At 45.6% G+C, this 19,981-nt stretch overlaps 1 protein-coding gene across 2 annotated transcripts; it reads left to right on the top strand.

Moving 5' to 3' along the window:
• The first annotated feature begins 15,421 nt into the window (after positions 1–15,421).
• LOC112897847 (putative disease resistance protein RGA1) lies at positions 15,422–17,018 on the top strand. 2 transcript variants are annotated; one of them, XM_025966241.1, is made up of 2 exons: positions 15,422–15,741; positions 15,909–17,018. In XM_025966241.1, exons 1-2 carry the CDS (start codon positions 15,538–15,540, stop codon positions 15,978–15,980), a joined length of 276 nt encoding a protein of 91 aa, XP_025822026.1. In that variant the 5' UTR covers positions 15,422–15,537; the 3' UTR covers positions 15,981–17,018. The 2 variants fall into 2 exon arrangements, with proteins under 2 accessions (XP_025822026.1, XP_025822025.1); XM_025966240.1 differs by having other exon boundaries at positions 15,906–17,018.
• The last annotated feature ends 2,963 nt before the right edge of the window (positions 17,019–19,981 follow it).

Below are 19,981 nucleotides of genomic sequence, written 5' to 3'. Positions count from 1 at the left end.
GTTACCTGAAGGCTGTAAGTTTCCTATAGCACAAGAATGGCAAGGGAGGTCATACTGCAAACGACATCATTCTTTCACAACACCAGCGACTGCAAAGAACTCCGTTGATAGATCCAATCGGGCTATTGAGCAGGGCCGATTGATCTTGGGTCAGTATGCCATGGAGCTCGACACTTAGCCGTTCCAAAGCGTCAACATGGTAGAGGGTCGCGTGAACAATAGCGACCGATCTGCGTGACGGCAACTGGACTTTGCATTCGGCATCAACATGGCAGGGCCTGTGCCACGTCACTATGAAAGGAAGGAGAAGGCTGATCCCTGCGATCGGCCCCAAAAAGGGGAAAAGGAATACATCACTGAAGAGCAAGTGAGACACGTCAGAAAACAATGGCCGGCTTCCGCCCATCTCCTCAAGAAGTATGAATGCCAGTACCGGCAACGTCTCCAGTATGAATCAGAGGACGAAGAATATGAGCACCATACTGGGAAGAGTCTGAAGAAGCATGAAGATACACGTGACCATTGGCATTGCCCGTTCTTCAAGTATTGCTGGGACTCCGGTATGAGCCGATTGCCTTCTGTCAATGATTGCCCAGAGTGCAAATCTTGGAAGCGTGATGCAGAAGGGATCTCGGTGTTTCGGCGCTTGGGACCTGTGCCGCCCCAACATGAGCAAGCTGGGCCACCGCGCAGAGAGGACTTTGAAGAAGAAGAGGACAAATATCACCGGCCGCGCTAGTGGCCTGATGGACTTAATCATTCCCAGAAGCGCAAGGTGCAGCGGTTGTGCAGTTTGGAGGAAGCTGAGGCCAAATATCTTGAGATGCTAACAAAGGCGCGCCCGGATCTGGCGGATAAGGTTCACCACACCTAGAAAAGGGAATTGCGCCATCCTAAGAAAGAGTAGCATCCTAAGCCAACAAGAGCCGATGCGAAGACATCGGCTGACGCGCATATGGTGTTTGTAGACCCTGCGGAGTTCTACGCCCAAAGCCGTGAAGAGTTACCAGTAGCCCAGCTTGACTTGGGGCTGCGGCCAGTCATATTCGAGAAGCCCCGAGGAAAGAATTATAAGCATTTGAAGGCTCTATACCTCAAGGGTTACATCAACGGCCAGCCTGTCAACAAAATGTTGGTCGACACCGGTGCAGCGGTCAACATAATGCCATACTCAATGCTGCGTCGGTTGGGGCGTTCTACTGGAGATTTAATCAAGACCAACGTCATGTTGAGCAACTTCAATAGCCAAACATCAGAGGCACAATGCGTCCTTATTGTGGATCTGATCGTGGGAAGCAAGACTGTCCCCACCTCTTTCTTCATCTTCAACAGCAAGAGTACTTACACCATCCTACTTGGGAGGGATTAGATTTATGCCAACTACTGCATTCCTTCCATGATGCACCAATGTCTGATTCAGTGGGATGGAGACGAAGTAGAGGTGGTTCATGCGGATGATTCGATCGAGATTTCACACGCCGCCATGAGCATTTTGGACACAGAAGATCAAGAGCCGATTTCAGGAATCAGTTTGGAAGGCTGTGATCGCGTGGAAGCTACAAAAAATGGGGTGAGGTTAGTCTTATCCACTGGCCTTACAGAGTAGACGAAACATCAAGGGCGAGCTATTCTGACGCACTTGGGAAGACCGATCCCTGCGATCGGCCTCAAAAAATAAAATGTAAACTCCTGATGACAAGTGTATTGCATAATTGTGGCAATTACAAGGAGGCCCGCTCTAGCAGCCGGCCATACATCAATTGTAAAGTTTCAAGGATTAATGAAGATTATAAGGCAGCCGAACTTAACAATCAGCCAAAACTCTTTTCATCATATTCTTTGTCCATTTGCAGCCGATCTTAACGATCACGACTCAAACTAATGTTTGAACGTGTTTGTGTATGCAGGAGACTAATTGAAATCACATCTACACCTTCCTGATCAGGTATAGGTCAGGTGGCACGCCTAGCAGATCAAGACGCCAGGTCGCGTGCCAGATCCTAAGCCGTTGACCGAGGGACCGGGACCCACCAGCAGTCCCGGGAGCCTCCCGGCTCCTTATGTTGCCTGTCGCTGCTCGCCGGTGGGTTTCGACCAACAATAATGGTCCAAATTGCTGCCAAGATGCCCAAGTTGTATTCAAAATGTAGAGATGGTTTGGACAAGGTTGAGCATGATTACATGCGTTGGTTAAACCGCCAGCATGAACTTATAATAGGTCGATGCTTTGGTGAGTTGATATGGCGATCAAGTGAAGAAATCACAGCAGCATCGGTTGAACCAACGCTATAAGAGTTGAGGTGTCAGTGCAATGAGGAGATGATATGGCAATCAAGTGAAGAAATGACAGAGGCACCGGTTAAACCGACGGTGCAAAAGAAGGAATCGGTGCAAGCATGCTGTGGTTACTCAGTATGCATTTTTTGGTTCCAGAAGGGTTTCTAAGCAAAGTATTCAGCACCGGTTAAACTGACGGTCGTTGGTGCATAGCGTCGGTGCAACGACATCATCAGAGGATGGAAGTTAGAGTTCAACGGCTAGTAGGCAGGCTGAGTGTGACTGGTTAAACCGACAGTGGCGACCGGTTTAACCGATGCTTTATGCTTTTCAAGGAAAAAGCATGTAACGGCTATGAGTGGATCTCTAGACTATATAAGGCCTCACCCCATGTCATTTGAGGCTGCTGGAGTTCGTAAGAAGCTACCACACTCTAAAAAAGTTCTCCAAGCCACCCAAGAGCTTGTTGATCACATCCATAGGTTTAGCAAGCTTTGTGTGGTGTAGTGCTAAGCTAGCTCTAGTTAGAGTGAGAGTGCAAGGTGTAGTTGCTTTGTGTGTTGGTTTCTTAGTGAACCAAAGCTTGTATCTCAGTGTGCCGGCCCCTTGGAGTCTTGGTGGCTCGCCGACAAGTCATCGACCCTCCGGCTTAGCGTGGAGCGGCGACGACGACTTTGTGTGGGGGACGTAGAGACCCCCTTCATTCATGGAGAAGCTCCTTAGTGGACACGGCATCTAGGTGATTGGGGACTTCGTGAGAGCCTTGGTGGCGAGTCAAGAAGAGTCCCGGAAGAGACTCAGTGACCGGGAAGCAATACTCTTAGTGAGTGCTTTAACAACGTGGACTAGAGATGGTCTTGTGTCTACCGTTACCACGAGATAAATCTTCGCGTCGAGAGTTTGCTTCCCCTCATCCCCTTTTAAGCTTCCGTATTTCTTATTGCAATCTTGTGTGCCTTTATATTCTTAGTGTAATATCTTGTTAGGATGGCTATAGGTTGCAAAATTCTTTGAGATAAGATTTTCACGCTAGTGTAATATCTTGCTAGGATTGGCTATAGGTTGCAAAATTTTTTGGGATGTGATTTTCACGCTAGTTGTACCGCACATCTAAATTTTATGTTTTAGTTTATATTTTGTTCTAACTGGTTTGAGCTATAGATTAAAGTTTTAGAGTTGGCCTAATTCACCCCCTCCCCCTCTTAGGCTACGAGCACCAGTTCCTTTCAAACCTTCCTCCACCAGCTCGCCACATAAATTTTTTAAAGCACTCATTTCGACCTCTCGTAAGCTTTCTTCCTCGTTGTGGCTATCACTAACCAGCCAAGACTAATCACATCCTAAAGGATCTACCTTTTCAGCTTCTAAACCAAAAGGTTGCTGAACAGACTCGCTTCTATCCCTTTCACACTCCCCAAAACTAACACCTAGCTGCTGTATATTACTAACTACATCAGAAGAAAGAAAGGAAAAAAAGGGAATTTGTCGAAGGCATACCTCCCACATGCTCCAAATTCTTCTTTGCCGCCCTCTCTTCAGCTCTATCCAAAATGTGCTCGTCCTTAGACTGCGCCAGCCTTGGACTGGAACGAACAGGTGACGCGATCACTTCCGGAACCGATGCTGCGGCCTCCAACTTCTTGCCATCCACCATGTTAACCACAGATGGTGTAGCTGCCGGCTTCAGACAGCCTGCCAGCACCCAGCTCCACGTGTTCCTTTTCCAAAGAATCTGATATCTGCATTTCCTCCTCCACCACCTTGTTTGCTAATTCATTCATCACTTTGTCAACTGAGATGTCTAGTATTTCTTCGGCTTCCTTTCTCAAGAAACTCTGAAACTCTGCTTCAGTCATATTTTGCAATTGCTTTTTCAGAACTCCAAAGCCTGATGCACTCTAAGATGCACCAAAACCAGTAGCCCCCTGACGATGTGTTCCTTTCCGTTGTGCACGTGCCCTCCCAAGCATGGCGTCAACTTAAGCTGCCTAATCAATGTGCCGGGAGTTTGTCCCCGCTTCCTTACACTACCGGAGAACAGAACGTTGCCGAGAGCCAGATGCTTTGCCGAGAGCAGAAAATCGGGCTCTCGGCGAAGAGTCCCTTTGCCGAGAGTAGTCCTCAGCAAACAATACCACTCGGTAAATACGTCTTCGCCGAGAGCAACACCCTCGGCAAAGAAAAGCGCTCGGCAAAGCACAATTTCCCGAGAGCCTTGCTCTCGGCAAAGACAGACCTTCGGCAAAAGTCCCCCCGGACGGTCCAAACGGGGGGTGCACTCGACGTCATTCTCTTTGCCGAGAGCCACCAGTTTGGCCCTCAGCAAAGTCACCATTTCGCCGAGCGCCTTTGTGAAGCTCTCGGCGAAGAAGCATTTTGCCGAGTGCCTTCCGGCGGCACTCGGCAAAATTTGTTGAAAATTTTTCCATCCCAATTTGAAACTTTTTTGTTATTGTTCCTACATTATCCTAAACAAGATTTCAATGTTTGGACAATTATTGTGACCGTTTGCAATATTTAGAGTGTTAATTTCATTTCATTGAATTTTTTCGGATAAATCGATTAGACCTGCATGTCATTGATACGATGACACGAATTGTTATCAAAGTTGTTATACATGTTTTAGAGCATAAATTGACACCTTAGACACGAAGAAAAAATAAAAATTCCAAACATCTTGTCCGCGAAAGAAGTCCACAAACTTAGGGTTAAGTGTTATATTTTTTTATAAAATGCAAAAATGATCAAAAAATCATGAAACTTGTCGCAGTGTCAAGATGTTGCATGGGTAGATTGCCATAAAATTTTCACAAAGTTTCATGAAAGTTTTCTCAAATGACTTTTGAAAACACGAGAACACACGATTAAGTTTCATATTCATTCAATAGCAATGTTCATATTTAAGTGTTGTATTATTCCAAAATTATCAAAACACTGTAATATTTATCATAGGCTCTCTATGTGTAATTTAGATATTTGGACAAATTTCGTGAATTATTGATATTATTTTCATTTTTAAAAATTAAAATTCATTTAACATTTGCCGAGTGTTTGCAGAATGCTCTCGGTGAAGACAGCCTTCGCCGAGTGCATGTGGTTGACGCTCGGCAAACTGCCGTCTTTACCGAGCGTTAGAGAGAGCACATGGCAAAGGTGCACTTTTCCGAGAGCCTTGTTCCGGCTCTCGGCAAAGGCGAGTTCGTCGAGTGCCCAGATCTGCCTCTCGGCAAACTGGGGACCCGACACCGCAAGTGTTCGAACTCGCACACTGCACACATACATTCCATTCCACTAACACGCCATCGTCGCCGGCTCCCCCTCACCGCCGTCGTCGGGATCCCTTGCCGCCGCACCCGAGCTTCCCTCCTCGCCGCGCGCGGGCTGCCTGCGGGTTCCCCTCGCCGCGCCCGAGCTCCCATCCTCGCCACCCCCGAGCTCCCCTCCTCCCCGACTCATCGCGCCCGAGCTCCCCTCCTCGCCGCCCCCCTCCTCCCCTCCTCCCCGACTCATCGCGCCCGAGCTCCCCTCCTCGCCGCCCCCGCGCTCCCCTCCTCCCCGACTCGTGCCCGCGCACCGCACCTTGCCTCCTCCCCGGCACCTCTCCTCCCACCTCGGCACCTCGCCTCCCGCGGCACGGTGTCTTGACGCCGACCTCGTTGCCGGCCGCGTAGCGAGCCCGCGTCGTGAGCCCGACCTCAGTGCCGGCCTCGCCGCGACCCCGCGGCCCTACACCGTGCCTTCTCCCAGCTCCCCGACGACCTCCACGACTGCGCGCACCGCCTCTCCACGCCGAGCTATGCGCACCACTGCCTCCAGTCCCCAGCCGCGCGCCCGACAACCTGCAGGTGCCTATCTTGTTGAAAACCATAACTCACAGTGGTAAGAGTGGTCACATGAATGAATTAGAGTCAAAGACTAGTTTGTAACTTCTTATAAATTGTCACATAAATGAATACAGAGTGACATTAGTGGGGAACTTTCACGCTTGACATTTTTCAAATTGAGCGTAATAGCTTGATGTTTGCCTTATCTCATCATCCAATGTCCATATCTAATTTTTCTTTTAGTGCTAAGCCTATCTCAACAACGATAGTTACGTTCCTCTTCAGTTACATGTAGGAATGTGTAGAGCATTTCTTCCTGCTGTGTCCAAACTTACATATGTGTGTTCACAAATATTTTGATCATGTGTCATTGAGACAAAGACCTCTGTAATTAGTAAATCATTACCTAACTGATACTATGATTCGTAATTTGTCTAACTACTCTATGGCTATTTACATGCTTTTCTTGTTATAGATGAATCTCATGAGTGGAAATATATCCTTTTATTTGTTCCATAATGAACCCTTTTATTTGTTCCATAATGAGTCCTTTTATTTGTTCTAGCAGAATTGAACGGTGATTCGGAAGTCCACCTCGACTGAAGTTGCAGCTAGTCTTTATCTCTTGCAGCACTCGGTAAAATTTCTTATCTTTTTTTGTTGAATGGTCTGAATGTTGTATAGTTAGCTATTTAGTTAGCCATAGAGTTAGTTAGCTACATAGTAATATGCCTAGTAATATAACTATAATAACTATAATACGCCCTCCTCGCTGCGCCCCGCCCCGGCCAGTGCTCGCTGCCCTCGGTAAGATTTCTCGTAGAATGGTAGCCAATGCAAAACTGAAGAGTATATGTCTAAGATATGTCTAAGATATACATTATGTTATTCTTTTTATGTAAAAATTATTGAAGTTATGTCCAAGATCTGTCTAAGATATAAAGATCTGTCCAAGATCTGTCTAAGATATACATAGGCATTAAAACATATTTTCTTTAAAATTATCTATACATTATGTTATACTTTTTATGTAAAAATTTTCAAAGTTATATGTGATCATCGTAGGTGGCTTCCTTAAAAACCATCTAGAGTATACTACATACTGTGTGGTATGTACAAATCCATTGAATATAATTTTTACTTACTAGTTTTACTTAAATTGGTGCATTAGAGGATGGAGGACCGTGAGTGGATGCACTCTGGGTGGTTAAGTCGGGGTCAGGTCACCGATGAATGGATCGACAAGACCGATGCATTTTTGGAAATGGTGTTTGGCGAAGCTGCTAAAGGAGCGGATAGAATGTTCTGTCCATGCAGCAAATGCGAAAATAGGAAGAGACAAACGAAGAAGGTCATGGGGGAACATCTCTGGAAGAATGGATTTACGACAGACTACAGTCGGTGGATCTATCACGGTGAAGCCGGTCGTATTAGAGAAGAGGTGGTGAGACAACGCGTCGAGGATTATGATGCCGATGCCGGGGTAGCGGACATGTTAGATGACTTTCACGGTGCACAGTTCGCTGAAGGCCGTACAGAGGAGGAGCTAGAGGCAAGTGCAAAGGCGTTCTACAAAATGCTTGACGCGGCACAAAAACCCCTTCATGCACATACAACGGTTTCTCAGCTGGATGCCATTGGACGTGTAATGGCGTTGAAGTCGCAATATAGTTGGAGCCGAGAAGGGTTCGATGCTATGTTGACGGTTTTTGCCAGCATGCTCCCCGAGGGTCACATTCTGCCGAAGAGCTTGTACGAGTCGCAGAAACTCCTTCGTGCACTGAAGATGCCGTACGACAAGATACATGCATGTCCGAAGGGGTGCGTCCTGTTTAGGAAGGAACACGCGGAAGAAAAGTACTGTCCTAAGTGTAAATCCTCTAGGTTCCTGGAGGTTGATTCTGGTGATGGCCACAAGACACAGCTTCAAATCCCCGTGGCAATTCTACGTTACCTTCCATTCATACCGAGGATCCAGCGGTTGTACATGAGTGAAGAATCTGCGAAACAGATGACATGGCACAAAAATGGCAAACGTTACAATCCTGAGAAGATGGTACATGCATCCGATGGTGAAGCATGGAGGCACTTTGATACCATTCATCATGAGAAAGCTAGAGATGCTCGTAATGTGCGTATTGCGTTGGCAACGGATGGGTTCAATCCTTATGGTGACATGGCTGCCACATACACATGTTGGCCCGTGTTCGTTATCCCACTCAATCTTCCTCCCGGCGTATGTTTTCAGCGACAGAATGTATTGTTGTCCTTGATTATTCCTGGACACCCGGGGGATAAAATGGGTGTGTTCATGGAGCCTCTCATTGATGATTTGGTCCGTGCTTGGGAGGAAGGTGTGTGGACATATGATCGGGCTACAAAGACAAACTTCAAGATGCATGTTTGGTACCAATACTCCATGCATGACTTCCTAGCGTATGGGGTATTTAGCGGCTGGTGTGTCCAAGGGAAGTGCCCATGCCCAGTATGCAAGGAAGACCTTAAGTTCAATTGGTTGCCGAAGGGTGGCAAGTACTCGTCATTCGACAAACACCGACAATTCCTGCCTCTTGACCATCCATTCAGACGAGACATCAAGAACTTTACCAAAGGTGTCGCGGTGACAGACCTTGCACCTCCGATCAAGACCAGTGCCGTGGTTCGTCAGCACATAGATGGTCTCGTGGTCAAACCACAAGGTGGCTTTGAGGGATACAGTGAGCAATATTTCTGGACTCATAAGTCGGGTTTGACTCGACTGCCCTATTATGATGACCTTCTCCTTCCACACAACATTGATGTAATGCATACTGAAAAGAATGTCGCTGAGTCAGTTTGGGGAACACTCATGGACATTCCCGGTAAGACAAAGGACAACGTTAAAGCTAGACTGGATATAGCAACGTTGTGCGATAGACGAAACCTAGAGATGCAGCCTCCTGGTCGCGGAAAGACATGGACAAAGCCTAAGGCCGATTACGTCTTGAGCAAAGATCAAAGGAAGGAAGTACTACAATGGATCAAGACGTTGATGTTCCCTGATGGGTATGCAGCTAATCTGAGTAGGGGTGTCAACCTCTCTACTATGCGAGTCTTAGGGATGAAGAGTCACGACTACCACATATGGATTGAGCGGCTTCTTCCGGTGATGGTTCGAGGCTATGTCCCTGAGCGTGTCTGGCTAGTGCTTGCAGAGTTGAGCTATTTCTTCCGCCAGCTTTGTGCAAAGGAGTTATCTCGGACCTTGGTTGCTGACTTAGAAAGATCTGCACCGGTCTTGGTCTGTAAGTTGGAGAAGATCTTTCCACCCAGCTTCTTCAACAAGATGGAGCATTTGATTTTGCACCTTCCATATGAGGCTCGGATGGGGGGGCCCGTGCTTGGTCGTTGGTGCTATCCAATCGAGAGATGTCTAAAGGTTCTTCGAAAGAAATGTGGAAATAAATGCAAAATCGAGGCTTCCATGGCAGAGGCATACATTCTGGAGGAGGTGTCCAACTTCACAACAACATACTATGGCGACAACCTCCCTAGCGTGCATAATCCACCGCCTCGATACAATGCTAACGAAAATGAGTCAACCCTCAGCATTTTTCGAGGTCAACTTGGAACCGCAAGTGGTTCAGTCACCAAGACATTGAGTCATCAAGAGTGGCGTCAGATAATGATGTATGTGTTGACCAACCTTGAGGAGATGGTGCCGTACATAGAGCAATTTATTTGCGAATTCTGGCGACAAGGAGGTAGTCCTGCCCCGCAGCAACTTGATTTCCTTCTTAGTCATGGTGCGGGAAATGGAGGGCCCAATTTCATTTCTTGGATCAAACATAAGGTATCGTCCGATCTATCGTGTCTCGGTTCATTTCATTTCCTTTCATTTGAAGTTCTTCTTACATTCGATCTACCGTGTGCTCAAACTTGTAGGCTCAAAGGGATACGTCTATGAGTGCTGAGTTGAGACAGGTTTCCGATGGCTTTAAATATAGGGTGAAATCATACTCTGGTTATGACGTGAATGGATATCGTTTTTGGACAAGAAGGTACGAGGAAAGTCGACCCAATCGGAAGACCACCAATTCAGGAGTTTTCACACCTGGTCTAGATGGAGTTGAGTATTATGGAACAATTGAAGAAATATACGAGCTCAGTTTTGGTGGTTCCAAACCTCTTAATCCTGTGATATTTAAATGTCATTGGTTTGATCCACAAGTCACTAGAAGCACACATGTAAATCTTGGTATAGTCGAGATTCGACAGGATTCTACCTTACCGGGGGACGATGTTTATATTGTTGCCCAACAGGCAAAACAAGTTTATTATCTCCCATATGCATGTCAAACCAAAGAACATCTTAAGGGTTGGTATGTTGTGTATAAGGTATCACCGCACGGCAAATTACCTGTCCCAAATGATGAAGACTACATCTTAGACCCAAACACAAATGACTTGGAGTTCTTTCAAGAAGAGGGGTTAGAAGGCCGATTTGAGATAGACTTAACTGAGGATGTCCAAATGGAAGTTGAAATTGTGGTTGATGATGAGGAGGCGGATGAGGTGCAAAACGCGAATGACTTACATATGCTAGAAAGGTTTCATTTAGGCAACGTCGATCACGACATTGAGTCAGATAGTCTTGAGTACAACTTGGTTGATAGTGATGATGAGAGTTATGATCCAGCTAATCCCGATCATGAAGATTATTTCTAATCAATGTAATACTATTATTATGTTTTATTTACTTTGCATTTCTTTTAGGTACATTTTGTTTATCTGTACTTATTGTTTTTACTCTTCTTAATTGTAGGTGATTGAGCAAAGATGGTTGGCGGGATGAGGAGCGTGTCTGGGCTTTCCCAGCAGGCTAGGTCCAGGTTTTCTGGGCGGTCTGCTCCTTCAGCTCGGGCGGCGTCTGCTTCAGCTCAGGCGGCGTCTGCTCCTGATCGGGAGGCACCTGTCAGGAGGAGGAGGGGGAGGAGGAGGAGGAGGACTAGACAGGAGCCGGAGGAGGAGGAGGAGGAGGAGGCGCGGGTGGAGACGCAGCAGCAGGAGGAGCAGGGGGAGGAGGAGGAGGAGGAGGAGGAGGCGGTGGCGGCACAGCAGGAGGACGAGGATCTTGGGGGAGATCCACAGGGCGGCGGTACCGCGTCTGGTTCCGGTACCGCCTCAGGTTCCGGCACGTCTGCTTCCGGCGTGTCGCGTGTGTACTTGCGAGGTCCAGCTACTCTACCTCGCCGACCGATACCTCTGACGAGGCGCCCGATTATTGCACCCGATGGAAAAGCGTAAGTAACTTTAGATTTTATCATTGCTTCTTCCTGTTTTAAATTCCAAATAAAAACTAATTATTTTTCTCAATCACTTGAGCAGGAGCTGGCTGATAGTGGAGAGTGGAGGGTGTCACACACGCCAGGTCAATGGCATTCTCGGGCTTCTTTGTAGAGAGCACTACCCCGGGCTTGTTGAGTTCGGTGGAGTGGTGGAGCCGGCCACTACCTTCGACCACTACGCCGCCGCCCCAGACGCTGAAGATCGAGACGGTAGAAGATTCAGGAACAAGGCAGAGCGGGTAAAGCAGGAGCTGTGGGTAAGTGCTCGATACATCGTATTCATTGCACATTATTGAAATAATGAATTGATTCATCGCGTTTGTATGCAGGATTTCTTCAGATGTCGCCCAGGAATGGAGGCCAAGGCGGATGCGGTGGCTGATAAGTGTTGTCATACACTTGTCACCAACCTGCACTACGAGGCACGCGTCCAGGCCATCATTAATTACCACGCCACTGTCCTTGGTGAGAGGGTGAACAAAGAGCAAGCAAGAACCATGAGGTTGACTCGGGAGCAATACCTGGAGGTAAGTACATTAGTTGTTGTCGACATTAACGATTAATTTCCGCTGCTGCTACGTCACTTATACTTCATTTCTGTAGATGATTCCTTATTGGTGCTCGGCGCATCCCGACTGCTGGCAACGAATCGTGGACCAGTGGTGCACGGAGGAGTGGGAGCAGACGCACAACACTCGCCGAGAGCACCGTTTGATGATGCCAGGTGTGACACACCATCAAGGCAGCCGTAGCCTCAACGCATACAGAGAAGCCTGGGTATGACAATTCAGTTATTAATTCTAACACTCAATTATGTATGATCTTCTAATCATCTTGCTGGTTTCATCGCAGTCGTCGTCACATGGTGGGCAGCCGTGCAATGAGTTCAAGGGATATGCTCTAGCCCACAAGGGCAAGGCGAGGGCTGACATCGACTACAACCCGGAGGACGGGCCTGAGGCATACAGCAACCCGAGTGTCCACACCCGCCTCACTGAGTACACCTCTATGGCAAGGGAGGTCCATGGACCAGACTTCGATCCGACGACTGAGGATCTTGACGTGGAGGTTGTCATGAGGGTCGGAGGAGGAAAGAAGCACGGCCGCTACTGGATTGCCGACAGCGCAATAGACCCGTCCTCTGCTCCCACTCTATCTCAGATTCAAGCAAGGAGCACGAGCTCGAGCCCCGCCATACGACCCCGGGCCTCCGGGTACCAGGCCCTCCAGGTGATTGTTTCTTTATCCTACTTCACACTATACGTTGATTCATTCTTTCTTTGCATTACCGTAACATTAGGATTTAAATTGTGCAGCAACAACTCGAAGAAGAGAGGAACAGACGTATGGAGTTGGAGGCGAGGAGTCAACAGTTGGAGGCGAGGATGAGTGCCGACCAAGCGAGGATGGCGGAAATGTTTCAATACATGCAGAGTCTGGGCGCCGCAACGGGTGTACCTCCGCCAACTTCACTCTTTCCGCCAACATTCGGCACTCCGGTGAGTTCAGTACGCTCTTTGAATGTATTGTTGTGTTGTGTCTCAAACTTCTTTTCTTTGCAGAATCAGTCGGCGGGCTCAAATGATCCATATGCATCGCCAAATTCGGGAGCGTATCCTAATCCGGGGCTTGGAGCGTCTCCGGGTGTTGGAGCGTCTCCGGGTGTTCGAGCATCTCAGAATCCGGGAACTTGGCCACCACCATAGGGAACTTGGCCGCCACCACCAAGTTGAGCTATTCACACTTTGACTTATCGATATGTTGCAACTTTAGGACTTGTGTATGATATTTGAACTTGGAACTATGAACTTGCTCTATCGTGGATGATTGTATTGTGTTGCAACTCTAGAACTTGGTCTATTGTGTTTGAACTTGGCCTATTGTCTATTGTGTTTGAACTTGGCCTATTGTGGATGACTGTATTGTGGTCTATTGTGGATGAATCTCTTTATTGTGTTGTGGTCTATATTGTGGTATATTGTCTACTGAATAAAAATAGGTTCTGGACCCTTTGCCGAGAGCCCCAGGTTTTGCCGAGAGCGGGCTCTCGGCAAAGGGTCCTAAACTTTACCGAGAGCATGGCCTAGCTCTCGGCAAAGAGGCCCATTCTTTGCCGAGAGCAGTCACTCGGCAAAGAGGCCCATGCTTTGCCGAGAGCAGGCTCTCGGCAAAGGTGCGCCTATTTGCCGAGTGCCGGGTCAGGTTCTCGGCAAAGGTGCCGTAACGGCCACACAGCTTACAGGTAGTATCCTTTTCTTTGCCGAGGGCCCCGTTTGCTCTCGGCAAATAGTTTGCCGAGCGCCCGAGAAAGGGCTCTCGGCAAAGCCTCCTTTGCCGACAGAAAATTTGCCGAGAGGTCTTTGCCGAGAGCCCCTCTCGGCAAACTCTTTGCCGAGAGGCTTTGTAGATTTACCGAGTGCTTCTGGCACTCGGCAAATCTGCTGCATCCGGTAGTGTTATCTCTCTTCTTCCTCCACCAACCTTTTTCCCCATGACTAACGCCATAGCTCACTCCGCTCCATGCCATCATATGGTAACCCTATAGCTCGGGGCTCGGGTGGCACCCTCGCCACCGCACACGAACACTGCTACCACTTATAAAGCCCTAGCAGCCTCTTATATGAAATTTGTAGTAAGGTAAACATAACACAGTAAAAGAGAGTTAAAAAAAAAAGAAATTATGTATTAAATTTGACAGTCCTTTTTTTCTCACTGTGTGGGCAACAGCCACTTGGCAGAAAGCAGCCATTTTTCGGTATTTCAGGTACTTAAGATGGCTCTGTTCTATTCTTAAGATGGCTCGTGGTCATGATTTGTTTCTTTCCCATTTCAATAAACTATCAGATACAAGAAATGAAGAAATGCTAAACAATTCTCAACAAATAAAACTTCAAGCAAATCACTCATGTTCTCATTATTGGGTTTGAATGATAATTCGTGTCTGGCCTAATACTGCCACTGCATCTTCGGGGCCAAACACGAGGGAAGCTCTGATAAATTTCGTGTCCGGCCTACCTCCAAAGCTTAAACCGTGCCCAAACTAAGTTCTTATAAATTTCAATCAACGTCTTCCATGAATTCCAAATATAAACTACTATAAAAAAACAGATGTACTGGATGGCTTACATATCACGTATTCCCTTCTTTCCAAATTATAGGTCGTTTTGGTATTTCTAAGTGCATAGTTTTAACTATATATATCTATACATGTTTTATATCAAGGTGCATAACAAAACTATACACCTAAAAATACCAAAACGACCTATACTATAATTTGAACCGGAGGGAGTATCACGGTTAATAGCTCAAACTGTACAAGATATAATTTATTTCTCACAGATTTATTTCCTGGAACTAACCTTTCGCAGTGGGTGACCTCCCTGGCAAAATGTGGAATATTTGTCATGGCGATTCTGCGAAGCAGTGGGACATCCAAGCCTATGGAGCAAGGCCGAATAATCTAGAAACTACTTGATCTAAGCACAAACAGCATGTCTTGGGCATTCCCTCACGAACGCATCTGCAATGTTTTAGTAGGAAGATGCAGCACAGCATGCATTTAGGGTAAAGAGCTCCTCCGTCGACAGTGAGATTCCGTCACCTCGGGGTGGGTTAGTTGGATATAGGTGCTTTCAATGAAACAGGTGAAAACGATGCCACCTTAGAATTGAGTACATTTCATTTTGTGTGCTTTTATCCTTTTAAGATGTGCGCACTTTTCTCGAAGAGAACCATCATCAGGCCAATTCACTTTATTCTTTCTTTGCTCGCGCTTCCAAGAAGAGAGCTACATAGAATTCTCATTCTGTGCTTTACCTTCTTGTAGAGTATTCATGTATACCAAAAGAAAGGCTCAGATTCGTTTCTTCACCGCTGCGTAGATGCAAAGGAAACGCATATAGAGTTGTACTCTGAAGCAAAGTAGACGATTCCTTCTAAATGCAGTTATTTGCGCCACAACGGTGGCCACGAGTCCGTCAGGGTGCAGTATCCTTTTGCTGGCGCCTCCTGCTTGATTGCCTCCCGATGACGTTGCCGGGTTGCTCGCCTCGGCCATCGTCACGCAGGTGGGCTCGAAGCTAGGCTCCGTCATCGGGGATCAGGTCTCGATGCTGTGCTGCTTCGAGGACGACATGGTGGACATGAAGGAGACGCTGGAGACAATCGGAGCGACGATGGAGGATGCAGAGAAGCGGTCGATCAAGGAGAAGGAAGTGCAGCTGTGGCTGAAGCGGCTCAAGAATGCCGCCTTGGACATCTCCGACATGATCGACGAGTTCCAGCCAGACTCGAAACAGACTGATGGAAATAAGGTATGTTCATAGCTAGGCAAAATGCTAGTAGAGATGCATCTAAAACATTCTATTAGAAATGCTTGTAGATTTTTTCAATAAAATTAAACTAAATGATCGGATAGATTAGAGTTTTTCCCCCTCTACCTCGTTTGAGTAATTTTTATTACTTAATTTCCTTGTAGAAGACGGGGATTTTATCATGTGTTGACATCGCACCCAAGATTACCATGGCTAATAAAATGAAAAAAGATGCGTGACCAACTGGAAAAAAATTAAAGAGGATCACCTGAAGTTCAAATTCGAGCCTTACCAAAGAAATGACATTGAATATCTAGAGAGAGAAACAACATCCAAGGTCAACAAAGCAGATATCATTGGGAGAGACAAAGAAAGAAAGAGAGTCATTGCATCGTTATCAGCAAGCAACAACCAAGAAGGCGCCAGAATCCTTCCTATCTTTGGGCTTGGTGGCATTGGCAAGACGACATTGGCAAAGCTAATTTTCAATGATATCCATTTCAAGGATTATGACCATCGCGCATGGGTTTATGTATCCCAGGTCTTTGACTTGAGAAGGATAGGGAACACCATAATTTCTCAAGTACTAAAAGAAGGGAGACATGATGGGGATAGTTTGGAGTTCACAACGGACGGCTTCATGAACTACTTGATGATAAAAACACACTAGTTATTTTGGATGACCCATGGGAGAAAGACGACTCTCAGTTGAATAAGTTGAAGCTTATGCTTAATATTTGTAGCAAGATGAAAGTTTTAGTAACAACACGCGACGAAGAAATAGCAAACAGCATTGGCACCATTACAACATGCAAGCTAAGTCCCCTGAACAATGCGATGTGCTGGGATATTATTAAGAAATGTATCAACTTTGAATCAAGAGATGACCAACAACAGTTAGAGCAAATTGGTCAGGTAATTGCAACTAATTGCGGAGGTGTGTCTTTAGCAGCTCAAGCACTAGGGTTCATGCTATCCAGAATGGATCTGAAGGAACGGAAAGAAGTGAGCAACAGTGACATATGAAATGAACCTTTCACAGAAAATTCCGTGTTCCCATCATTGAAGTTAACATACATTGCTATGCCACAATATTTGAAGTTATGCTTTGCCTATTGTGCCATCTTCCCTAGAGGCCACAACATTGCTAAAGATAATCTGATTCACCAATGGATTGCGCTTGATTTTATCAAGCCATCAAATATGTTTTCCCTCTTACAGCTTTGTGAGAAGTATGTGGGGCAGCTCTTAGGCATGTCATTTCTTCAGTATTCAAAGTTGACAACGGTAAGCTATAATCTCCCATGACAGAAACAGTTCATTCATTCGTTTCACATCTATGTCCTGAATCACCAAATATCAAACAATTTTAATCGGTATATTTGCATCAAAATAACATGTTGTATTTGTTTGAATAGCAAGTGAGACTTATGTGCAGTGGCTTGCACAGCTTGAATTTTTGCATGCACATTATTGAAACACACACCCACAATAGCTTAAATATGATGTACAATTTTGCATAAGATCCAAATTTTGAATAGGACCATCTCCATTTAGTAGCTATTACCACATCTTTTGGTTGGCTTTGGAAATAATTTTACTAAATGAGTTAATGGGCCATAAATCTGTAAGGACGTCCTTGATTACGTGATGTAACCTTGGAGTTTCTTGCCTGTACCTTTTCAGTACAAGAGGTATATACTTCTATGCAGTAAATACATACTCGCAACTTGCTACATATAGAACACAAAATGAGGCATAGCATCAAATCAGCAGAATAAGCTGCAACATTTATTCTGTAATATTTACAGTCTTGTGTTTGCACGGCTTAGGGTCATAATCGCTTCTCATCTAAAGTTAATTATCGTAGTTTGATATGTACCTTGATTACCAAAAACACAATATACATTTCTAGATAGTGTTTCCACTTTCCAGTACTGCTGAAAGTTCAGAAACAACGTGTTAAAATAAAATACAACTATGATTGGAATTTTGAAAGGCAATATAGGAAATCCCCTTCCGTCCCCCACCTCGCTCCCTGCGGAGTGGCTCGGATGGATCCATTGCATCCTGCGTGGCAGCCACCTCCTCCCTAGTCCTCTCCACCTCGCTTGGCGCTGCCCGAATACACTATCTGAAGCCTGCGTGGCTAGGACAACGGCGCTGGGGTTCACCAGCTCCTTCCAAATCCCCTTTCCTCCCGGTGGCCATGATGTTACCCCGGCTATGCAAACCACAATGGCTCAATCTGCCATGTCCACAGCCGTAGTATCCTGTGTCCCTGCTGAACCGTGCATGCGTGGGCTCCTTGTCATGCCGGGGGCTACCATTACTCCAGACTGTAGAAATTGGTCGAAGCGTGGTCACCTATTAGGGGCCCTTTGCATGTTTTATATAGAGTGGAAACAACCTCCATCATGGTTTATAAGTCACAGTTGCAACAACCTGGCCGGCTAACCTAGATACAAGGACATATATACACGCTAACAACTACGACTAAGTAGGTCCAGGTTGTTGCAACTCATGATATGATCAAGCTACATGTTTAACACTCAATCACATCTTATCTAAGTTGAGCCTAAATATTTCTAACTGTTGCACTGGGAGAGGTTTAGTAAAAACCATCCGCAACATGTTCCTTTTAAGATACCAGTCGAATATGTAAAAGGCCTTCAGAAACTCCCTCCCGAACAAACTGAAAGTCTACTTCAATATGTTTAGTTCAAGCATGAAACATTAGATTATCTGAAAAATATGTTGCCCCTATTATTGTCACACCCAAATCGTGCCAACTTAGATGCCTTGACACCGACCTTATTTAACAATGTCTGAACCCACGTTACTTCATTCGTTGCATTGGCCATCGATTTATATTTTGCCTCAGTGCTAGATCTCAGTTACATAGGCTTGCTTCCGAGCACTCCATGATATAAGGTTGGATAGCTAGAAATACTGCAAAACCTCCATAGACGATCGTATGCCATCAATACACACCCTGCTCAATCTGCATTTGAGAAAGAACGTACTCCCAAGTGTAGACAACAATCTTTGTATCTTAAGTCCTATGCTGGCCATGAGTTTTAAGTACTCAAAACTCATGGCGCCAAAAGTCATTTTTTCGGCCAAAAGTCACTACAACCTACTCAAATAAACCAACAAAGCCTGAACATCTAGGGTCATTTAGACTTATCTTTTTTGGCCATGAATATTTGATTGTAACCAGCATTACCATAAAAAAAGATAATAACTCTATGTTCAGAAGCATCATTAATCAACATATCGGCTACCCATAGGATATTTATCTTTTGAGTAGCTTATTAAGATTTAAAATCAATGCAAACTCTAAGTTTACCTGAACCTTTCTTCTCAATAGGCACAAAATTAGAGATCCAATCAGCATATCTACTAAAACGAATAAACCCTGCGTCCAACAACCGTTTAGTCTCCTCTTTTTGGTCAAACATAACAGGATTAAAACATCTAGCATGTTGTTTATAAGCCTAAAACTAGGTTTAATAGGCAGCCAATGATTAACCAAGTCACGGCTTAATCCAGGCATCTCATAATATCCCATGCAAAACAATCGATATATTCTTTGAACAACTAAATTAATTTAGCCTTATAATTAGATTGCGGATTTTTATTTACAAATGTCGGCCTTGAAACAGAACTGTTCCCAACATCAACTTCCTCTAAAGGATCGGCCAATGTAAACCCTTATTTTTATATTTCTTCAAATCATCAAATTCTTCAATGGTTTCACACATATCATTCTTATGCACCTGGTAGTGCTCAAGTCGCTTTTGTAACCATTACAAATTGCATCCATCACAATTACATCAAATGGTTAGTCGATTCACAACCGGCTTTAAAACAGCAGGAACAAAGCCATCTTTAGTGCAACTAAGAAGCTCATACTCAGAAAGATGCACTTATTTGCATGTATCCAATCATGCCCAGAATTAAACAGAGGTTACCTTGCACCTCAGAGATGAAGAAAGCAGTGGCAAGTGTCTTGGCCCCAATGGTGAGCTCCATAGAAGCGACTCCTTTAGCACCAATAGGATTGCCTCCTCCACACCGCTGACTATCATGTTGGTCTTGATAAGCTCTTCCTCAGAACCACCCAACTTCTTAAACAAAGAGTATCGCATCAAAGTTCGCAATAGCACCACAACTAGATTGCCTATAACAATCGATCCTTTGCCAACATCCTTAACAACCACATTCATATCACTAA

This window comes from Panicum hallii, chromosome 6 (assembly GCF_002211085.1).
Source record: "Panicum hallii strain FIL2 chromosome 6, PHallii_v3.1, whole genome shotgun sequence".
Lineage (NCBI taxonomy): Eukaryota > Viridiplantae > Streptophyta > Magnoliopsida > Poales > Poaceae > Panicum > Panicum hallii.
The sequence above is the reverse complement of the archived record's forward strand: the minus strand, read 5'-3'. Positions and strand labels throughout refer to the sequence as shown.

Coding starts and splice junctions, on each gene's coding strand:
- LOC112897847 (XM_025966240.1), top strand. CDS start 15,538: ATGCTGTGCTGCTTCGAGGACGACATGGTGGACATGAAGGAGACGCTG. Junction 15,742..15,905: donor AACAGACTGATGGAAATAAG/GTATGTTCATAG, acceptor ATTTCCTTGTAG/AAGACGGGGATTTTATCATG.